The following is a 20,494-nucleotide window of genomic DNA, read 5'->3' on the forward strand; positions in this document are numbered from 1 at the left end:
TACTTCTAATATTAACCACAGCTATTTATTATCATCTAGTAATTAAACGAGTCACAAAAGGAATGTGAGATACAACACACTGATAAAACGTACCTAGAAAAATGTGGTACGCATCATATAAACAACAAGTCCTATACATATTTGTAATTCATCAAGCTTGCTTGATTAATACAGAATAATAGCTACGATTGCTGGGCAGAAAAATTTCAGCAATCAAGCTTTGATTTATGGCCATAACTAATTATTTGGCGTTACTACATATGTATTAAAATACTAGTGAAGAAGTTACAGCCTACAACATCTTAGCAGAAGAGCAACTAGTGGTGCAATCCACCCAGCAAGAAAATAATCCCTTAAACCCTGCTTCCCTAGGCAGTGAAACATCTCTTTCTCGTCTTTGCAATACTTTTAGAAACTCATCGGAGCTAAGGCTTCCATCACGATTCAAATCAAAGATATGAAATATTATGTCAACCACATTCTTACTTAGTTTAATTCCACATACCTTCCACACACAAAGAAAAACATAATTAATGCACATTTCATATTTTATAAAAGTGATGACTTATGCATGTTATCTTATATTGTACATTCTTCCTATGTTTCTTTTTATTTGCAATAGTTTGACTTTCACAGTTGCCAATGCATAATTTCAACCATCAATAAGTTTAATTACCGATAAATAAAATTTATAAAAAGTATATATTCGGAAAATATACATTCAGATGAATTTAACAAGATCCCACATGAATATGTATGTTTTTCCTTAACTATAAATCACCAAACATAAACTAAGTAGAGTTGTGAATAGTGTAAAAGTCAACTATAATGATACATAAAAACAAGTTTGCTATTATTATGAAAAATCATCAGACTTAGAATTGTATTATCTGTTGGAAATTTTTGTGTTAAAGTTTTGGTGTACTTAGATTAGAAAAGAGATGGTTTTTGTTTAAAAAAAAGGAGAGAATTAGTGGAATCTCTTAATTGGTATTGGTTAACAATAACTTCATTTCAATTTCTTGAGTTCATACATGTATATTTATACAAGCTTGAGGTCGGTGACATGCGTTACTTATTTTTTCTTGTTTACTCTAGACAATTCTAGGCATAGAGAAGTCTAGGACTTTCCACTTAGAGTATTCTAGATTATAACTCTTCACCCTCTTGCTAGATGTTTCTAGATTATTTAGATTTTTATACATTATAAGATTTTTAAGATTAATATTATTTTAACATAATCTAGTATGTAAAAATTAATCGGTCTTCCTTGTGATGTGTCACAAGTAGCTTTGGTAATGATTTTAATATAACCTCATACATACATTATTAGGCCTTGTTTGGTTGATAATGGGAAGTCATACTTCCTAGGAAATTATTTTTTCCATGTATTTGAAATTCCTAGGAAGTGTAAAATTGTGTTTGGTTGATAATGGGAAGTAGAACTTCCTATATATAAGATTTATATATAAATTATGTTAATCCTAGTCAGCATATTCTGTTACAAGTTTGTTATCTTACAACAAACTATTGTATAAATAGATCCTTCTGATCAACTGTAAAGATTGATTCAGTTTTCTGAGATTAATACAAATTTCTTCTTCTTCCTCTCTCTATATTTGTTCTTGCTGATATCTCAGCTTCTTCATGGTATCAGAGCTTTATCTCAATACTGAGATAAAGGTTTCAAGATTCAGTTCTTAAAATTTCATAATTCATTGAAATTTTGAATTGAGGTTTAATATTGATTGTTTGGTAACAATCAAAGAATGACGCAAGATTCTGAAGGATCGTTGAATAGTGGAAATGTTGGAGGTAGAAATGCAGGAACTGAAAATGGAGGTAATGTTGATCCTTTGTTCATATCTTCATCTGATAATCCAAATTCTTCTCTTGTTATTACTATATTTTCTGGTAATAACTTCATGCGTTGGAGTAGAAATGTAAGGAGAGCATTAATAGCTAAAAACAAAGAAGGTTTTATAACTGGAGTCTTAAAAATGCCGGATGAAACAGATAAAAATTTCCAGAAATGGAAACGTGCTGATTACATGGTAATGAGTTGGATTTTGAATTCTATGAGTCCTGAATTGTCTGATGAATTTGGATTCATAGAGAATTCAACAGATTTATGGAGTGAATTACAAGAACGTTTTGGTCAATCTAATGGACCTCTTGTATATCAATTGAAGAAAGAAATTAGTGCTTTAAAACAAGAAAATCTGTCAATTGTGGCTTATTATGGCAAAGTTAAGAAACTTTGGGATGAATTACAAAGTTTGAAGATGTTCCCTATCTGTTCTTGTGGTGCATTAAACTCATGTTCTTGTAATTTTTTAAAGAAACTACAAGATTTGGAGGCAGAAGATAAATTGATGCAGTTTTTACTTGGGTTAAACAGTGGTTTTAATTCTACTATCTCTAATCTTTTGTCTATGGATCCTATGCCCACAATAAATCGTGCATTTTCCATAGTACAACAGATTGAAAAACAACAAGAAGTAAGTGCTGGTAGTGTGGAAATTGGTGCAGAAAGTAGTGCTATGGCAGCACATAGATCTTATAAGGCTGTTCACTCTCAGAAGACTTTCTTTAATCCTATAAAGAAAGATTGGAGAAGAGATAAAATGGATAAGTTTTGTGATCATTGTAAGAACAAGGGTCATTCTATTGATCAATGTTTTAAATTGATTGGTTATCCGGAATGGTATAACACAATCAAGGCTGGTAAGAAAGGAGGTACTAATGGTCATAAGATTGTGGCTAATGTGCATACTGCTAACCCAGATACTCCACTGGATGCTTATGACACTCATAATGACAGTCATAATAGTGCTACTGGGATTGATTCTGATATGTTGGCTGTTATATGTCAACAAGTTATGAAGAATATGAAAGGGAAGCAGATGACATCTGATGAAGGAGCATCTAGCTTTGCTAGTTTTGCAGGTAATAACTCTATTACTTGTTCTGTTTTTAAATCACAAGAGCATGTCAACTGGATAATTGACTCAGGTGCGTGTGATCATATGGTATATGATATCAATCTGCTAGTTAATAAAGTGTTGTTAAAAACTCCAATTAAAGTAGGGATGCCTGATGGGAGTTATTGTTTAGTGAAATTCACTGGTACAGTTCTTTTGGGAGATGGTTTGGTATTACATGATGTGCTTTTAGTAGAAAATTTCAAACATAACCTCATGTCTATAGGACAACTTATTGAAAAATCTGGGATTACAGTAGTGTTTACCAAGAATGGATGTTACTTTCAGGACCTTACTAGCAAACACATCATTGCTGTGGGAAAGAAGCAACATGGTTGATACTACTTCAACTCTTCCTTCTTGCTGAAACCAGGAAGAGAATATGAGATACTTGATGGTGAAAATTCTTGTAATATAGCTGTCACTGAATCTTTTGTACATACTAGTTCTTTACCAAATAAAACTAGTACAAGTATCCAGAATAAAATGAGTGGTAAGAAGAATCTTGATGTAATACATGCTCGTTTGGGGCATGTTTCTTTGTCTAAAATGCAGCATATTGCTGTATGTAATTGCAAAGATTTGAAGGAATATAACTGCAATGTGTGCTTTCATGCAAAACAACACAAATTGCCATTTCCTATTAGCCAAAGTAGAGTAGTTGAATGCTTTGAGTTAATTCACTTAGATCTTTGGGGTCCTTACAAGGTGAAAGCTTTAAATGGAGCCTCTTATTTTTTAACTGTGTTAGATGATAACAGCAGGGTGGTTTGGACTTTTTTGTTGCATAACAAACTACAAGTTGTCAAGACTATTGCAGACTTCTTGGCTATGGTGGATACACAGTTCAATAAAAAGGTGAAAGTCATTAGATCTGATAATGGCACTGAGGTGATTAAAGAATGTTGCTTGAATTTATTTGCTGAAAAAGGTATCTTATATCAGAGAAGTGTTCCATATGTTCCTCAACAAAATGGAAGGGTAGAGAGAAAACATCAACACTTACTAGAGATGTCTAGAGCCTTTAGATTTCATGCTAATCTTCCCAAGAAATTTTGGGGAGACTGTCTTTTAACTGCCACTCATGTTATTAACAAACTTCCAACTAAGGTATTAAACTGGAAGTCTCCTTATGAAGTTTTGTTTAACAAGGTTCCATCTTATGATAATCTGAGAGTCCTTGGGTGTCTATGCTATGCTTATAACATGAATGTGCAGAAAGATAAGTTTGATGCTAGAGCTAGAAAATGCATCTTATTGGGATACCCTTATGGGCAAAAGGCTTACAAATTATATGATTTGTCTTCTCATACATGCTTTGTGTCTAGAGATGTAATCTTCTTTGAAACTGTTTTTCCTTATTCCACTGCATTTCATTCTACACAAACTTTATCCATTCCTCTTGTTCAATTTGGTGATGACTCTCTTGATACATGTAATCAATGGCAGATTACTCATGAAGATTCAATTAATAATGAATCTTCTTCACACATAAACACTCCTTCTCCATCTACATCTCACATACTTCCTTCTCCTACTACACATATTGATAATTCTAGTCCTACCCCACATTCTCTTTCTCAACCTGAACTTAATTCTTCTTCTACTTCTCTTCCTTTCATTCCTAGACATTCATCTAGACACATTAAACCTTCTACTAAATTGAATGATTTCATTACCACTTATATACCTCATCACACATCTATTTCTCCTTCTTCAATTCCTACTTCTTCTTTTTTTTTTGATTCACAGCCACATAAAGAGCCCAAACATTATAATAACTAAACATCCACATTGGATTACTGCTATGAATAAAGAAATAGAGGCTCTTGAAACTAATCAAACATGGGAGTTAACCTCTCTTCCAGAAGATAAGAAGGCTATTGGTTCCAAGTGGGTGTATAAGACAAAGCTGAATCCTGATGGTTCTATTGAGAGATACAAGGCACGCTTGGTTGCTATAGGATATCAACAGGTGGAGGTCAAGATTTCACACAGACTTTTGCACCAGTTGCTAAGCTTGCCACTGTCAGAGTTTTGATAGCAGTTGCTGTTGCACAGAACTGGCCTATGTGTCAATTAGATGTGAATAATGCATTTTTGCATGGTTATTTGGATGAAGAAGTATACATGGTGCCTCCTGCTGGGTATGATAAAGCTCTTCCTGGTCAAGTATGTAAGCTGAAAAAATCCATATATGGCCTTAAACAAGCCTCAAGACAATGGAACAAGGAGCTTTCTAAATTTCTCATGGGTCTTGGCTTTATTCAGTCTAAGCAAGACTACTCCCTATTTACAAGAAAATTGGAGGGTGATTTCTTAGCCATTTTAGTATATGTGGATGACATGGTGGTTACTGGTACTAATTTGGTTCAAATTCATGCTGTTAAACAGGCTCTTGACAAGGAATTTACTATAAAAGATCTTGGTGATCTTAATTACTTTCTGGGTGTTCAGGTTACTCGAAATGCTTCTGGTGTATTTTTATCACAAAAGAAATACATTAATGACATCATTGTTGACTGTGGGATGATGTCTAGTGATTCTTCTCCTGCACCTCTTCCTATTGGTTTAAAATTGTCTACTGAAATTGGTGATGTGCTTGATGAACCAGAATTTATAGAAGATTAATTGGAAGGCTGTTATACTTAGGTCTTACTAGACCTGATCTATCCTACTCCATTCAGCATTTAAGTCAATTCCTTCATCAACCTCGTGTTCCTCATCTCAGGGCTGCCTTACATGTTGTGAAGTATCTTCAAGGTACTAAAGATTGTGGTTTGTTTTATCCTTCTAATAACAAGCTTCTGGTCACTGCTTATAGTGATTCAGATTGGAGTGCCTGTCAGTTCTCAAGCAGATCTTTGAGTGCATATGCTGTGTGTCTTGGAGACAGCTTAGTTTCTTGGAAAACCAAGAAACAGTCCACTGTCAGTAAGTCTTCAGCTGAGGCTGAGTACAGGAGCATGTCAGCCACTGCTAGTGAAGTTGTTTGGTTACATGGGTTATTAGAAGACTTGCAAGTGACAGTTTCTCTTCCAATCACTATGTATTGTGATAATACTTCTGCTGAGCACTTGGCTCTTAATCCAAAGTTTCATGAAAAGACTAAACATCTCAAGAGAGATATGCACTATGTTCGTGAGCAAGTTGAAGCTGGGTTCTTAGCTACTTGTCATATTCAAAGTTCAGCACAGCTAGCTGATTTGCTTACAAAAGCATTAGCTTCTCAGCAACATCACCTTCTTTGCTCCAAGCTTGGTCTTGTCTCACAAGTCCAGCTTGAAGGGGGGATATAAGATTTATATATAAATTATGTTAATCCTAGTCAGCATATTCTGTTACAAGTTTGTTATCTTACAACAAACTATTGTATAAATAGATCCTTCTGATCAACTGTAAAGATTGATTCAGTTTTCTGAGATTAATACAAATTTCTTCTTCTTCCTCTCTCTATATTTGTTCTTGCTGATATCTCAGCTTCTTCACTATAGGAAGCTCTACTTACCTAGGGGCACCTAGGTAAGTAACTTCCTCCATTTTGGAGGAAGTAGAACTTCCTAGGAAGTGCAAATTCCCATGATTTTGCCAACCAAACAACTTCATATACTTCTATTTCCTAGAAATTTGCACTTCCCATGATTTGTTTTGTCAATCAAACAAGGCCTTAGTAATATGCTATGTGCTTGTATTGTCAGTCTTATTTATGCATTAAGAGAAATCCCGTTACAACCTTAGTTATTTTTATCACTTGCCAACCCCATATATATACAAGTTGAATAATGTAAGACAATAAGACACCCATAAGTAACAATGATCACAAAACAAGGGTGAGTTTTTTTTTGAAGTGAAATACGGATACTATTATATTAAGGATGAGTTAGTTGCATGAAAACGAAGCACAAATAGAAGATAGAAAGCATACATGAGAAGCAGCCCTTCGAAAATCTTCTTTAGTCAAGAGTCCATCATTTGCTTTGCCATGACTAAAAATTGCCAAAGAAAGTGGACGTAAACTTTTCCTTAGATCAGCAAATCCCTTAAACTCCTCAAATGTGAAACGTACATTATTCAGGAGAGAATCATTGCTTAGTTCATCAACTCGATCAAGAAATCTAGTTGTATGGCTCATGTCCGCAGATGCCACCATTGACAAAGCAAAGTCCCTTGCAGAGATAGTCCCTCTTGATTTGTGGTCATAATGTGCAAACTCCAACCTTAAAATCTATGCATCCATGCAACTTTACTATCAGTTCATTAGATATAAGTCACTTTTGTCATTACTAACACAACCACAACGAAATAGATGTAATTATCATGAATTATTATTAACACACATTTCATGAAACATGTGCTAGATAGTAATTTCGAATATAGTTAAATCACTTCAAATATATTAGGGCTGAGGGCATTAAAGGAATATACTAAATGCAATCATATAAGTATGTATATTTAACGGTTATAATAATTTTTTCTTTTTATGTTTGTGCTAAAGTAATCTATAATGTATTAGAATTAGGTTACATTGTCCTAATCCCTCATAATATTGGTCACATGAAATGTTTAGAATAACCTTTGATATAATTGTTATGTTCTTGCTTTGTCCTCATCTCTCAATCAAAACTAAATCATTTTTTAGTGTTATCAGAATTCATAGATCATTTCTATATTATAACTAGCATGTAAATTCTTATACTTCCTCTGTTTCTCTTTAAATGCAACAATTACACTTTGACGAATCACGATGCATTCTTTTGACCACAAATATCTATAAATTACATAGAAGTAAAAGTTATAAAAATTACATACTACCTCCGTTTCTTTTTAATTGTTACACTTACACTTTTCACGTATGCCGATGCACTACTTTGAGCCTTTATATCTCTAATTTTGTATTTGTAAAAAATATAAAAACTACATATTAATAAAATACATACTAATACGAATCTAACAAGATCCCACATGACTATGTTTTTATTCACGTATAAATCACAAACGAGGGTCAAAGTGCAATTTGTGAATAGTGTAAAATGTCAAAGTGTAACAATTAAAAAGAAACGGAGGTAGTATTATGAAAGATTGAAAGTATGTCATGCGACGAATCTAAAAAGATCCCACTTGACTATATTTTTCGTTATATACGAATCAGAAATCTTAGTCAAAATGATAAGTGTGAATACTAAAAAAAAGTGCATTTGTTGCATTTAAGAAGAAACGGAGGAAGTATCATTATAGATTTAGAAAAGATTATCAATTTGCTTGACATTTCAAAACTATATAATTGATGTAAGTAGTACTCCCTCCGTCTCATAATATAGTGCCTACTTCATTTTTGGTGGGTCAAACTTTTAAATCTTTGACCAAATATTCTCATTTGTATATATAAAAAAACATATTTATGTGAGATCTTGTTAGATTCGTCTCAATGTGTAGTTTCATAATATCAACTTTTTATATTTTTTATTAATACGGAATTGAAGATATTAAAGGTCAAAGTTACGTCTTGGAAACCGTATAAAAAAGAAACAAGCACTATATTATGGGACGGAGGGAGTATTATTTTTGTAGGATGTTCTTAGTGAAAGGCTAAAGATTTGAGAAAAGTAAGCGTACTTCATCATGTAAATCTCTCAAAAACTGAACAAATATGTCATGTTGAAGAGATTGACTTCCATCTTTACCAAAGAAATACTCGATTACGCCACCATTTTCAATAGGAACACTACTTGTAATTTTGATCCCAAAACGACGACCATCACTATGTTGTCTTCCTTGTCTGTTATATGTTCGCATCAAATCCATCACCTTCTTGAATTCCTCCTTGTCTATTTCTCTGGAAATTGGAGATAAATAGTTATCCAGAAATATGGGAGACACAAAGTATATGAAAATGAAGGGAACCAAAAATCTAAAATAATGTATGTTTTACCCATTATGGTCTAAGTCAAACATTTTAAAAGCCACAGAAAAGCTTGATTCAGGTATGCTAAGTAAGGTGAACAAAAATATGTACCTGAAAAGTAAAACCATGCCAAACAAATTCAAAATAATATATATAACAACTTTCGCATTTATCAAAGTGAGATATAAGTATGCAACCTTGCTAACTAAAAATTAGAGTTAAGTACACAAGAGGGTACTGAACTTTGAGAAAAGTTTCAGTTAAGGTACTAAACTTTCAAAAGTTCCAGTTAGGGTACTCAAAATGGATGTCTGTTAACTTAAGGTACTGAACTTTGGTTTGTACCGTTAACATCCCCAAAAATAAAAGAAAAATGTGACATGGCATTCATTAAAAAGAAAGCTGACATGACATTAATTATACAAATTCCAAACTCTTTTCTCTCTCCTCTGATTCCTTACCCTCTTTTCTCTCTCCTCTAATTCCTTAACCTCTTTTTACTTTTTACTTTTTGCTACTCAAACTTACTTTAAGCTGCATACCCTTTCACTTTTTTAATTTTTGTGATTTATATTATATATAATCATATATATAAAATATGCATTTGTAAACGTACAAATGAAATAAGAAGAAATTTTTATCCAAACATTAAACATTTGATAAGTTTGGTGTCTACTCACACAATAATAACATTAATAAATAAAAAAATGGCTACAAATATTATTTAAATCATAGGATCATTTAATACAAATGATTTAAAAAAAAATACAAATGATGTAAAATTTTTATTAACGTAAGGGTAAAAAAAAAAAATTGTGGCTGCTGGGATTCGAGCCCAGGTCTCTACGGCCACAACGTGGAATTCTTACCACTAAACTACAGCCACATTATTGGTATTATGTCAAATCAAATACAAATACTATCAAAACATATTATTCAGTTTCCTTTTACCGCCTTACCATTTTTTTTTAATTCCATAGTAAATAAAAGAAAAAAAAGAAAGGGGTAAAAAATTTCTTGGAAATTCCCAGAAAAATCCGAAGAATTTACTCGCAAACAATCGGAGATCAATTTTCAGAAGTCACAGGTACGATTCTCCATCCTTTATTTTTGCCATTTGTTTTCTTGCTTTAATTGTTATATCGTTCTAAATTAAGAACTTTCATGTCATAATTTTTACCCTAATTTGATTATTAACTTCATTAATATTTAAAAAGATTTTGATGTTATAATATAAGCGCATAGAATTGAGTTTAATTTTTTTTTACTGTTATTGTGCTATTGTTTTATTGTTGAATGCAATTGAGAATGGAAATTGTGGTAAAAATTCACTATTTGTTTAAATTTAGGTTAAATTCTTTTAGTTGATTGCGTAAAAAAGTGCGCATAAAATTAAATTGGTTGAGAATTGAGATGGTCTTATCAATTGTACTTCAGTGAATGTATAGGAACAATTATGATTGACAGAGAGAGAAAAGTAAAAAGAGGTTGAGGAATTAGAGGAGAGAGAAAAGAGGGTGAGGAATCAGAGGAGAGAGAAAAGAGTTTGGAATTTTATAATTAATGTCATGTCAGCTTTTTCTTTTTAATGAATGCCATATCACATTTTTCTTTTATTTTTGGGGATGTTAACGGTACAAACCAAAGTTCAGTACCTTAAGTTAACAGACATCCATTTTGAGTACCCTAACTGGAACTTTTGAAAGTTTAGTACCTTAACTGAAACTTTTCTCAAAGTTCAGTACCCTCTTGTGTACTTAACTCCTAAAAATTACGTAGAATTGGTAGTTTGGCTTCCCTTCTAAAAAGCTCCTATTAGTAGCTTCTTCAAAATTGGGCTTAAACCAATCTTTCAATCTTCTCTCAACTGAACACTCTCGTTATAGATTTGGACTAGCAACCCTCCATATTCATATCAAACCTCTTTTTTTACCCCAAAACTCTTTCAACCAAACTCCCCCGACCAATATGTTTTTTTTAAGGGAAAAGCTAAATGCATCCCTAAGGGCTGCATATAAGAAGCTAAAAATGGGGAGAAACAAGTATTAATTGATCGTTTATTACATAGATTAATGCAAATTTTTGTCATAAATTGACAATTAATTTTCATTTTAAGCAATGTATGTATATCTTAAAGAAAGGAATAAATTCGCATTTTAGGAGTGCATATAGCATAACCTCTTTTTTTTTTAGAAAGGAATGTCACATTTTGCTCTCTACACTTACAGGAGTTACAGCCCTCTATTGCTTCTCTCATCCATATTATCCCATCCGTTTTTATTTTTTTCCTTTCTCTATAACATTTATGGTAAGGAACCAAAGGAAATTTCATTTAGAATTTTTAACAAAAATCATGATTCATTGAAAATATTTTCCATCCAATCAAACAAAGAACTGACTTACTCGGGAAATGATATGAAGCCATCATTATTGGTGTCAAAGAGCATGAAAAACTTTGAAGGAGCACATTGAAGTTCTCCAGGGGATTGTTCTCCCATCAAAAAACCCCCTCTAACATAGTTTGATTCCGAAGGAGGAAAAACTGGAACAACTGCCCTCATCAAGTCCCCTGGAGTCATCAAGTATTCACCACTTTCAGATCGAACGGAGGCAAAGTACTCAAAAACCTGAGAACATCACATTAAGGTTACGTTTGCCTGTTAGGTAACCCATTTTATACTTCCTCCGTTTTGTTTTAAATGCAATAAAAGGGTATTTTTTGTGAAATATAAAATATTCTTTTGTTTCATTTAAAACGAAACGGAGGAAGTATTAGCTATCTACCTTAAAAAATGAGATGAATATTTAAGGTGTTACTAATACTAGTATTATTTGACCAAATATAAGGAGCTTAAAATGACAAAAAAAATAAAAAAAATTGAGTTGTTACTTTGCTTAATTCATTTAAATTGTTGCAATATCTATTTTACTTTTCACTTTCAGTTTTGTATCAACTAGGGTTATCAAACATAGCATAAATTTAAAGTTTTTCTAGAACTTCAAGAAAAATAATTTATGACCTTAATTAAGTCTTAAAAAGAGGAGTATATCACTTTGATTTAAAAAAAATAAAACTAATAAAGCATACCTTCTCTGGTGGACTTCGCGTTCTAATACGTTTTTCGTAGTTGAAGAAAACTCTTCGCCTGTACTCATCTGAAAATTCACATTGTCACAAAACTGCCAAAGCACATGACATTTTGACCCTTAAAAATAGGAGCAAATAAAAAAAACGGAGGGAGTACAATATTACTCGAACTCACTTGGATTCTAGTATTTGACATGAATCCAAGTACATATCGAGTTAAACTTTGCTATGTTAATATTTTGCGTGCTTTTAATCTAACATAAAGTATCATGTAGAAACGTATGCTAGAGTGAGGACTAATAAAATTGGGGTACTTGAAATGAAATGTAACAACATTACATTGAAAAGAGGAGCAGTCGAAAACCGGCCTAATTACAATCTATCCCACCCTAACACCCCTCTGCGCCACGGAGGCGAACTTTGAACTCGAAGTCAAGATCACACGAGTTTTTGGCGATGAAAGCTCCAACCAGTTTTTTTCAAGAGTTTATATTGTAAAAAATTGTCTACTCTTAAATTAAAATTAGACAATGGTAAGTCTAATATTAAAAAGAAAATTAGCTCAATAGTGACTAGGTTTTAATTCATTTAGTAACGATGTCTACTTTTATATTAAAATTAGACCGTTTTTTTTAATAATTTTTGCTTTTTCAAATGGTTGAGGATTTGAAAACAGAAATATTTGCACAACAAATACTTCCTCCCTTCTTTTATTCTTGCAACATTTCCCTTATTTGGAAATCTCATACTACTAATTACAAGTTTACAACATTATTAAATTTGACTATATTTTCTCTTTGTCTCTCTCCTTATCACATACTTATATCCCTATTTTCGTATCTCACTACTCTCTCATCTCCTTAAAAAATTATACAACCCCTACATATTGCAATTATTAAAGAACGGATGAAGTAACTCTTTTAGCCAGCCGGAAATCAATGTCATGATCATGCTTCGTAGGCCTACACACCATAAACATACATCCTCATATGTCACTATATTACTTAATTACCATGTTATAATGCAACCTTGAACGATTTAATGAGCCAATTTTATTCAATTCATGATTATCAGAAGCCATATAACAAACATAAATAATATTACTGTTTCTATATAAAATAAGGATAATCTCTATTAAAAATAAATTATTCTGTAACAAATTCATTATACATACCTTTAAAGAGGAATGTAGGCTTCTTGACAGGGACAGCTTCCTGAACCTCCGAAGAATCACCTGAGACTCCTTCATCGGCGTATGCGACGAGAACCGGCCCGTGTCGGCCCGAAGATTCAGTCCAGTGACAGAGGCCTAAGCCCGAACCAACAATGAAAAGCCCAGATGACAACCACCTTAACAATCTTGAAGTTGAAGAAGCTTCAAGATCAACAAAATAAGATTCTACACCATCAACCTTGGTCCCACCACATCCTAATGATGAAATGGACGGCTCTGATCTAATGAAAATTCTCCTGAGGTGGGGCCCTTCATGAAGATTGAGTAATTTTCTCCAAGTTGAATGCATAGTATAAGGCTTAAAAAACAGAGGAAATTTTGCTATTTCTATTTTAGTATTTAAAGAATTTAACCAAATAAAAAACCTAAAAGACAAGAGGAAAGAAATGAAGGAAAAGATAAAGGTAAGTTTTAGTGAGAGGAAAAGAGAAAGAATTGGGGAACGAGAGAAATGGTAGGATCAGAGGTTTGACCGAGGAAGTTAGTTTTTGTTTCTGTTGCTTTGGTTAATGGATAAATTTCTCAAAGTTCGTTAAAAAGTGGCCGTTGGTTTCTTCGAGGTCTATGTCTATTTTTTTACTTGGTTCTCTAATGTTAATTGGGTTTTGGATTGGGCTGTATTTGTTTTCGGTAGTCCAATACCAAGAATAGTACACGGCCTGTGAACCAAAAATTACCATATAACCGGGTGTATTGTGAGCATTATACAACTAATACTAATCCAAATGAGCACAATGTACAAAATATATTTTAGACCGTTAATAAGAAAATATAGTAAGAAAAATTAATCTTATATAACCGGGTATATGATGAATGAACTTGTACGTAGATACTTCCTTGACTAGGAATGTATTCTACTCATAAACAAGTTCGTAGAGATATAGAAGTTTTTAGAAGGGGTATCCATATTAAAGTCAAAGTTATTACCAATTATTATAAGTTTTTTTTTTTGAGGAGAAGTAATAATAAGTTTAGATAAGTTAGATATGATTTATGAGTATGGTAATGGCCCTCTTGCACCTATATTTCAAATTTGGGTAATGCAATAAACTAGTGATGCCTATATTTAGTTTCGTGTCGATTTCATGTTATGCTTAAAATAATGCTAGAAAGTCACGTGAATTTTACTAGCATGAAAAAAAGGGATGAAACGTGCTGCATTCGAATTTTTCATGTTTTTCCTCCATGAAAATGTGTGGAGTTATTGTTGGTGTTCTACCAGTTTATATAATGAAGTGTACACTTCATAAAATTGGATATCCAAATTTGTACTTCGGTGATGCTATCTGCAAAAGGAGGATAGGTAACCTTTTTATCGTATTATCATCTTCAAAAGAATTCAATAGCTACACCATGTGATTATAGCACAATCCTAAATTTACACAGTATTACACCCCCATCATATATTTTCACCAATCAGACAGACAAATCAAAGACCTATAAGTTCTGATTTGACCAAGCACATATATTTTGGCCTTCTTCCTTCTGTACATCTATACTATATATGATCTACATTTACATAAAAGCCAAGAGAAAGGCTGGTAAATCATATGCTACCTCACAAACTTCAAGCTCCGGATTCTCATTCATTTGTGCTTGAAGGCTGCCGAAGGGATCCTCCAGCATAAAGCATTTGATACACGGGTTTTATCCGTGTGGTTAAAACAATACTCAGGATGGAGCCAATGCCACATATACAAGCCAGTACAACGAAAGTGATCCGGAAACAGTTTGGGCCGTAACACGTATGTGAGTTAGCATATGGGATATTTATACCATATTGCTTTGAAACCTCAATATCATAAATGTATCCGGCTAGTAAACCCGAGAAGAGAAGTGCACCAAGTGGGTTGCCAATAGACATGAAGTTGTAGATTATCCCGAAGTTCTTCAGCCCGAACAATTCAGAGGCAGTGGGGATCATGATAGAGAATTGAACACCGAAGCAGAGACCTAACATCCCGGTTGCAGCATAGAGGGTGCCATCAACACCCCAAGCAAACAGAAGGTACACGATTATCATTATTACTTGTGTGCATGTCAGCCAGATTGTCCTAGGAAGTGTCCTTGTCCTGCAAATTAGAAAGCACTGTAAACAAATGCAAGATTATCCTAATCAAACAAAGAAATGAAGAATATAACTCAAAGTTATATTTGGAATTGTTACTTGTGCAGCTTCATGCAAATTCTTAGGCAGCTGTAATCAATGAGTCCAAGAGAAGGCTATAACCGATTAGGCTCTGTTTGGTGGTTGGAGTTGTTGGACACAAAAAAAAATTAATGGAATATGATCTTCCATGAATAAGATTTTTCGAAGGGAAAATATGATTGTGAATTATTTTTTCTTTGTTTGGTTCCTAACAAGAATAGTATAAAAATCGAGGGAAGAGGATGGATGGAAGCAGAACAAGCGGAAGGTAAAGTTAGGGAAGTAAATGTGGTATACTGACGTTCCTTCATATATCTTTGCCACTCTTGGGAAAACAATTTTCCACCCTTTAGAGACCAAAGAAAGGGATATGAATAACCACTTTTCGACGAGAATGTTTTCCTCCCAACCAAAATCTATTTTAGGAAGGCTAAGTGTTTTCTTTTTCTTTCGAAAGGTGGACTGAAAGAAAGAGGACCTTTCGTCCCATCTCCAAGATTGGACCCCAAGTGTTTGTATTCAATAACCCCCCCCCCCCCCCACCCACATTCAGTCGATAGTAAACACCCTTAAAGATACCTAAAACATAAAGAAATTGTCATCGAGAATAGGATCCATGGCTCCTGAAAGAAATTCCTATTGGTATGGTATGACAGATACTTGTTATTACTACTCATTGACATATTCACCCTTATGCAGGGCATTCTTGTAAATTGAAAGAAAATGTAACAAACATTCAACTCTACAATAATTTAAGGATTTCAAGAAGCTCGAACTTTACATCCAATCATCTATCAGAAACAACTTTGGCTCAATACTTGCAAGGTAAATTGAATCAACCATACATTTCAGAGCCAAAATTTTCCAGAAGGAACTTCCTTTTTGACAAGGGAATATATATAGGTTAAACTCCATGGAAGGACCAATCAAAATTGTCTTTTGGAATGAGAGATAAGAGACATAGAAACTGTCAAACCATGTCGGTAAGTGGAAGAATGCCCAATATAAGCCATAAAGTCTTCACCTTACTTTGCCGATTTGAAGCATACCAGTAAGAAGTACTTCATATGATACTAACACCTAAGTGGATAACATATATGTATATATACTATAATATTTGTGCTTATAATGAGGATACTAACCTGACAAAATACTCAGAAACAGAACCGCCACCAAGACGGCCCACAAAATTGAAAAAGCTGAAGAGACATAAGAGTATTGATGCGTCTGGCATTCCAAATGCTATCCCTATCTGAGCAAGGTTATTAAGAACTGTCACCCCTGAACCAACTCCAACAAAGTATACCAAGAAAAGAAGCCAAAAATCAGCCTTAATAATTGCTTCCTGGAACGTGAAATCCTCCCCACGTCTAGGTCGCCTCTTCTTTATGGCGCCCTCTCCCTCAGCAAGGAGCATATTAATGTCTGATGAGTCTTCATTCTCATAAACACTTCCCAAATTTCCTGCCGAGGATGACAGAGTTAACAATGGTTCTGTGGATTCAATCAAGGAACTTGAAGACCCCGTTTCTTGTGCATTCATATTACTCTGCCTAGAATTTGACGGGAAAAGTGTCATCTTTAACGGAATCATGAGAGGTGCCATAAGGAAGACTATCATGAAGGTAAGTATAATGTAGGACATAGGACGGTTTAGAGAAAAAACGTAACCCAGAATAGTGGTTGAGAGAAGATAAATGCCGAGCAAAATACTAGCAACTTGGATGAAAGCAAAATGACAGTTCTCAGCAGAGCTTTCTCGGGAAGATGGGGTACAAGGTCGTACAAAATACATGACAATAAAGCATAAGATAGGAACTCCAAGAGCCAGGAACAACAAGAGGTTGGGAGAAGAGCTGTGAAGAATAACACTATAGATCTCTGTATAAACAGCAGCACTTAGGCCTGCATAGCCTTTCAAGATGCCCGCAACTGTTCCTCGACTAACAGGAAAGTTCCTCATGTTGGTAACAAGCACTGCAGTGCTCAGCCATGCACTGCTATTGGTGGCGACAACAAGTGCCAGCCACAACTGCGTAGCAATGAAAGTAAAAGAAATCAGCTTTGAGTTTTTGCTATGTTAACAGCAAAGTTGGTACTTCATACATAAATAACATCTAACCAGTTCAGATAGATAGTGGTTGTTTCCACAAGACCGAAAAAATATACGTTCCAGTGAAAAAGGGATAGCAAATAGATATAACACCGGCAATTCACTATAAAATTTTCAATTCTCGTGGATGCTAACAGCAGTACAAAAACATAGATACTCTAATTTCCATGTTGGTTCTTCACTTTTTTGTCTTTTACTTCTGAGGGTAGACTATGACTTGGAAAACAGAAGACAATAGAGGTACAATGTATTCTAATTCTATCCAACTTCTTCCCAAATCCCAAGTTAGCATGGTGAGCGATGAAGTATGGAAATATTCCAGTAACAGATTTCCAAACATAAACACGCCAAACACTGTAGTCGGATAGCAAATTTGCAAGGAAAAAGAAAAGAAAATTCATTTTCTGATTTGGATAATATGAAAAAAGAATGACAAAAAATAACTTCTTATCATCCTAACATTCCTCAAAATCCCTTCATTTAAGCACACTGTAAAGTCAAAACTACCACTTCCAACAGAAAAAGGAGCTAAATCCAAGAGGATTGCACAAGAAGCATGAGAAAAGGACTTAAAAATTTCATAAAGCACAAACTAGAACATGATTCTTGCTTATCAATTAATGCATTGAATCTTCATTAGATGAGCATTAGTAAGCTCTTTAGCAAGTGTTTCAAAATATTATCTTAACAGCTAGTGTCATTGAATTCTGCTGAAACTGACTTTGACTACTCTCAAATGAAAACTGGTTTTTTTAGATTGAAGCTTTTTCACTGAAACAAAAAGAGTGCAGTTCATGAAAAACATGGAGAACCTTTGAGAAAAATAAAGATTTGACAGATTTTCCATATAGGACATGAGGACATCCGAACAAACCACTAAGGCTTCCCCTAAAGGAAACCAATAATTAAAAAAATTTGTCTAACCAAGAAGAGAATAACAAACAGTGAAGCTTATAAAGCACTAATTTTATTACTGTATTAACCAGTCATCAAATAAGAATTAATCTATATAATCCAGTATTTTCTTTCCAATCAAAAAACTAATTGATTTCAAAACTACTGCAGTGAGCACATTGAAATAAAATGCTCCAAGTCAAATCAGCCATGTCAAATATTCACCACTTTAGGGACATAGAAGTATGCCTAAAACATGTTAGTAGGATTGCCAATCCTGGAAGAATTTTCCATAATAATCACTTACAAACTTCAACACGCCCGTGTGTCTTGATGACACAACAATCAGAATCAAGATACACCAAAAAATGACCAAACCTATTGGATCAAATTACCCAATAGGACCAAGAGCTTATTAGGTGCACCCAAAAACATATGCTCTTATATAATGTGCTAATAAAATAAAAATGTAGAGAAGGACAAAAGAATATGGCCCACCCCAATCTTACTCGAAATCAAGCATTTATGTGAGACATGGGTACTTGTCTAAGTGTCCAATTCAACTACTAGATGAAACTTTTGCATGATTGTGGCCCAAAATGAAGTGTCGAAGTGTACATAACCAAGTCATAGTGTCGACTATCGAGGATCCAATATGGGTACTGGAGGTAAAATGAAGGGTCCAAGTAACATAGTCTCACTCTCACCCTAACCATTCTACCCTCAATAGTAATCAAATCACCTAAAATGCTAAAAAATGACCCTAATAGTTGGTCTATCAGACCTATACCGTCCGATCCTATTCTATTGCAACATATCTGTTCATGGTCAAAACTAGACAAACTTTGACCATAGATTTCCTCAAATGTAATCAAAACTAATTATCAAATGTAATACTATTAGATTTGCACTAATGTATATTTTACAATTATCAACTTCTTATAGTTTTTACTTTTTACTTATACGTCATCAAAGATATTAATGATCAAAGTTTGCATTAGAATTTTAGAATCCCTGAAAAATATATGTTGCCATTGAAAAAGTACGGAGGAACTATTATCATAATCATAACTTTTACTCCATAGCTTAACCCAAAACCAAGCCCATTACGTCACCATTAAAACAAAATATTACAGCAGGGGTCGATTCCTACCCATCAATATCACTCCAAAGACATTGATTGAAACGAGTACTATAAATTACCCAAAATAGATATAAATAACAGCACATTGCATGGATACAAAATTTACTAAATAACAACACATTGCATTTAATTTGACCCAAAAGACACTAACCCAAAACAATGCATCTAACAAGAACCCAGATAAAACAGTAAAAAGAAACAAGAGTTACAAAAAAGAAGTTGTTAGTTTTTACCAGCCAATATGGCAAAGATAGAACAATGCGACTTAGGGAAAGCCAAAGAACACCATAACCAAAGAAACAGCAAGAAGCCCCGATTGCAAGAACAATCCATGGTGGGAATTTGTTACACACAATCCCAGGAAGAAGACCCACATTTTCTCCAATATCATTTGCAACTCCAAGCATTGTTAACTGTCTTTGATTCAAATTCAGAACTGATTTTAAAGAATGTGAATAAAGAGGGAAATTATAAGCATTTCCTGATGCAATTTGCACCCAAACTGCTGCTCCAAGACCCACCCAAGGTGGTCTTGTGCCCATTTTCAAGTTCATCGCCATTTAATTTTGTGGATTCTTTCTACAATTTTAGAGAGATTTATGTTGTTTGATTTGATTTTCAAGGGAAAAAATGGGGTGTGTTTAATTTTGAGTTCATTAAAAAAAAAAGCAGAGGACTAGAGGAGAGGGAAAAGAAGAGAAGTGTAATTATAAAAGTGAGCTGTCTTATGTTTATGAAGACTGAAGAGTGAAGGGGCCACCTCGGATCATTTCAATTGGAATTTTGCTCGTGCCTTGTGTGAAGTTTTTGTGGGAACAAGTACATAATAATAATATTATGTTGTTATAAAGGAGGAAATTTGAATATTTAATTTTAGGCCATCACTCTTAGTAGGGTGTTCATAAAAAAACCAAAATCGAAAAATCATATCGAAAAATCGGTTAAGATAAGTGGTTATCGAAATTGGAAAATTTGGAATTAAACGG

The 20,494-nt window shown here is 33.8% G+C and overlaps 2 protein-coding genes and 1 non-coding gene across 4 annotated transcripts; all 3 read right to left on the reverse strand.

Annotated features, from left to right (window-relative positions):
- Positions 1 to 165: 165 nt before the first annotated feature.
- On the reverse strand, positions 166 to 13,872 carry LOC104901899 (calcium uptake protein, mitochondrial-like). Of its 2 annotated transcripts, XM_048635169.2 has the most exons (7): positions 13,149 to 13,870; positions 11,975 to 12,042; positions 11,290 to 11,513; positions 8,914 to 8,997; positions 8,598 to 8,817; positions 6,910 to 7,209; positions 166 to 505 (listed from the first exon to the last, which is right to left on the reverse strand). In XM_048635169.2, exons 1-7 carry the CDS (start codon positions 13,495 to 13,497, stop codon positions 293 to 295), a joined length of 1,458 nt encoding a protein of 485 aa, XP_048491126.1. In that variant the 5' UTR covers positions 13,498 to 13,870; the 3' UTR covers positions 166 to 292. The 2 variants fall into 2 exon arrangements, with proteins under 2 accessions (XP_048491126.1, XP_048491127.1); XM_048635170.2 differs by lacking the exon at positions 8,914 to 8,997 and having other exon boundaries at positions 13,149 to 13,872.
- Positions 9,701 to 9,772, reverse strand: TRNAH-GUG (transfer RNA histidin (anticodon GUG)). The gene has a single exon. It is a non-coding gene; the product is annotated as a tRNA-His (tRNA).
- Positions 13,873 to 14,508: 636 nt separating the features above from the next.
- LOC104901852 (protein NUCLEAR FUSION DEFECTIVE 4-like) lies at positions 14,509 to 20,221 on the reverse strand. Its single transcript, XM_010689479.4, has 3 exons — positions 19,742 to 20,221; positions 16,500 to 17,389; positions 14,509 to 15,280 (listed from the first exon to the last, which is right to left on the reverse strand). The coding sequence occupies exons 1-3, from the start codon at positions 20,066 to 20,068 to the stop codon at positions 14,791 to 14,793; spliced, it is 1,707 nt and encodes a 568-aa protein (XP_010687781.2). The 5' UTR covers positions 20,069 to 20,221; the 3' UTR covers positions 14,509 to 14,790.
- Positions 20,222 to 20,494: the final 273 nt, after the last annotated feature.

The sequence above is a fragment of the Beta vulgaris genome, chromosome 8 (assembly GCF_026745355.1).
Source record: "Beta vulgaris subsp. vulgaris cultivar EL10 chromosome 8, EL10.2, whole genome shotgun sequence".
Taxonomy (NCBI): domain Eukaryota; kingdom Viridiplantae; phylum Streptophyta; class Magnoliopsida; order Caryophyllales; family Amaranthaceae; genus Beta; species Beta vulgaris.

Bases quoted from the DNA above. Each gene is read 5' to 3' on its own strand.
- LOC104901852 (XM_010689479.4), bottom strand. From the start codon at position 20,068: ATGGCGATGAACTTGAAAATGGGCACAAGACCACCTTGGGTGGGTCTT. The intron at 17,390-19,741 runs GTAAAAACTAAC...ATTGCTACGCAG, and splicing joins TATCTTTGCCATATTGGCTG to TTGTGGCTGGCACTTGTTGT. The intron at 15,281-16,499 runs GTTAGTATCCTC...TCTAATTTGCAG, and splicing joins GTTTCTGAGTATTTTGTCAG to GACAAGGACACTTCCTAGGA.
- LOC104901899 (XM_048635169.2), bottom strand. From the start codon at position 13,497: ATGCATTCAACTTGGAGAAAATTACTCAATCTTCATGAAGGGCCCCAC. The intron at 8,998-11,289 runs GTAAGTCAGTTC...TTTACTTTTCAG, and splicing joins GGCTTCATATCATTTCCCGA to GTACATATTTTTGTTCACCT. The intron at 506-6,909 runs GTATGCTTTCTA...TGTGTGTGGAAG, and splicing joins TTCGAAGGGCTGCTTCTCAT to GTATGTGGAATTAAACTAAG.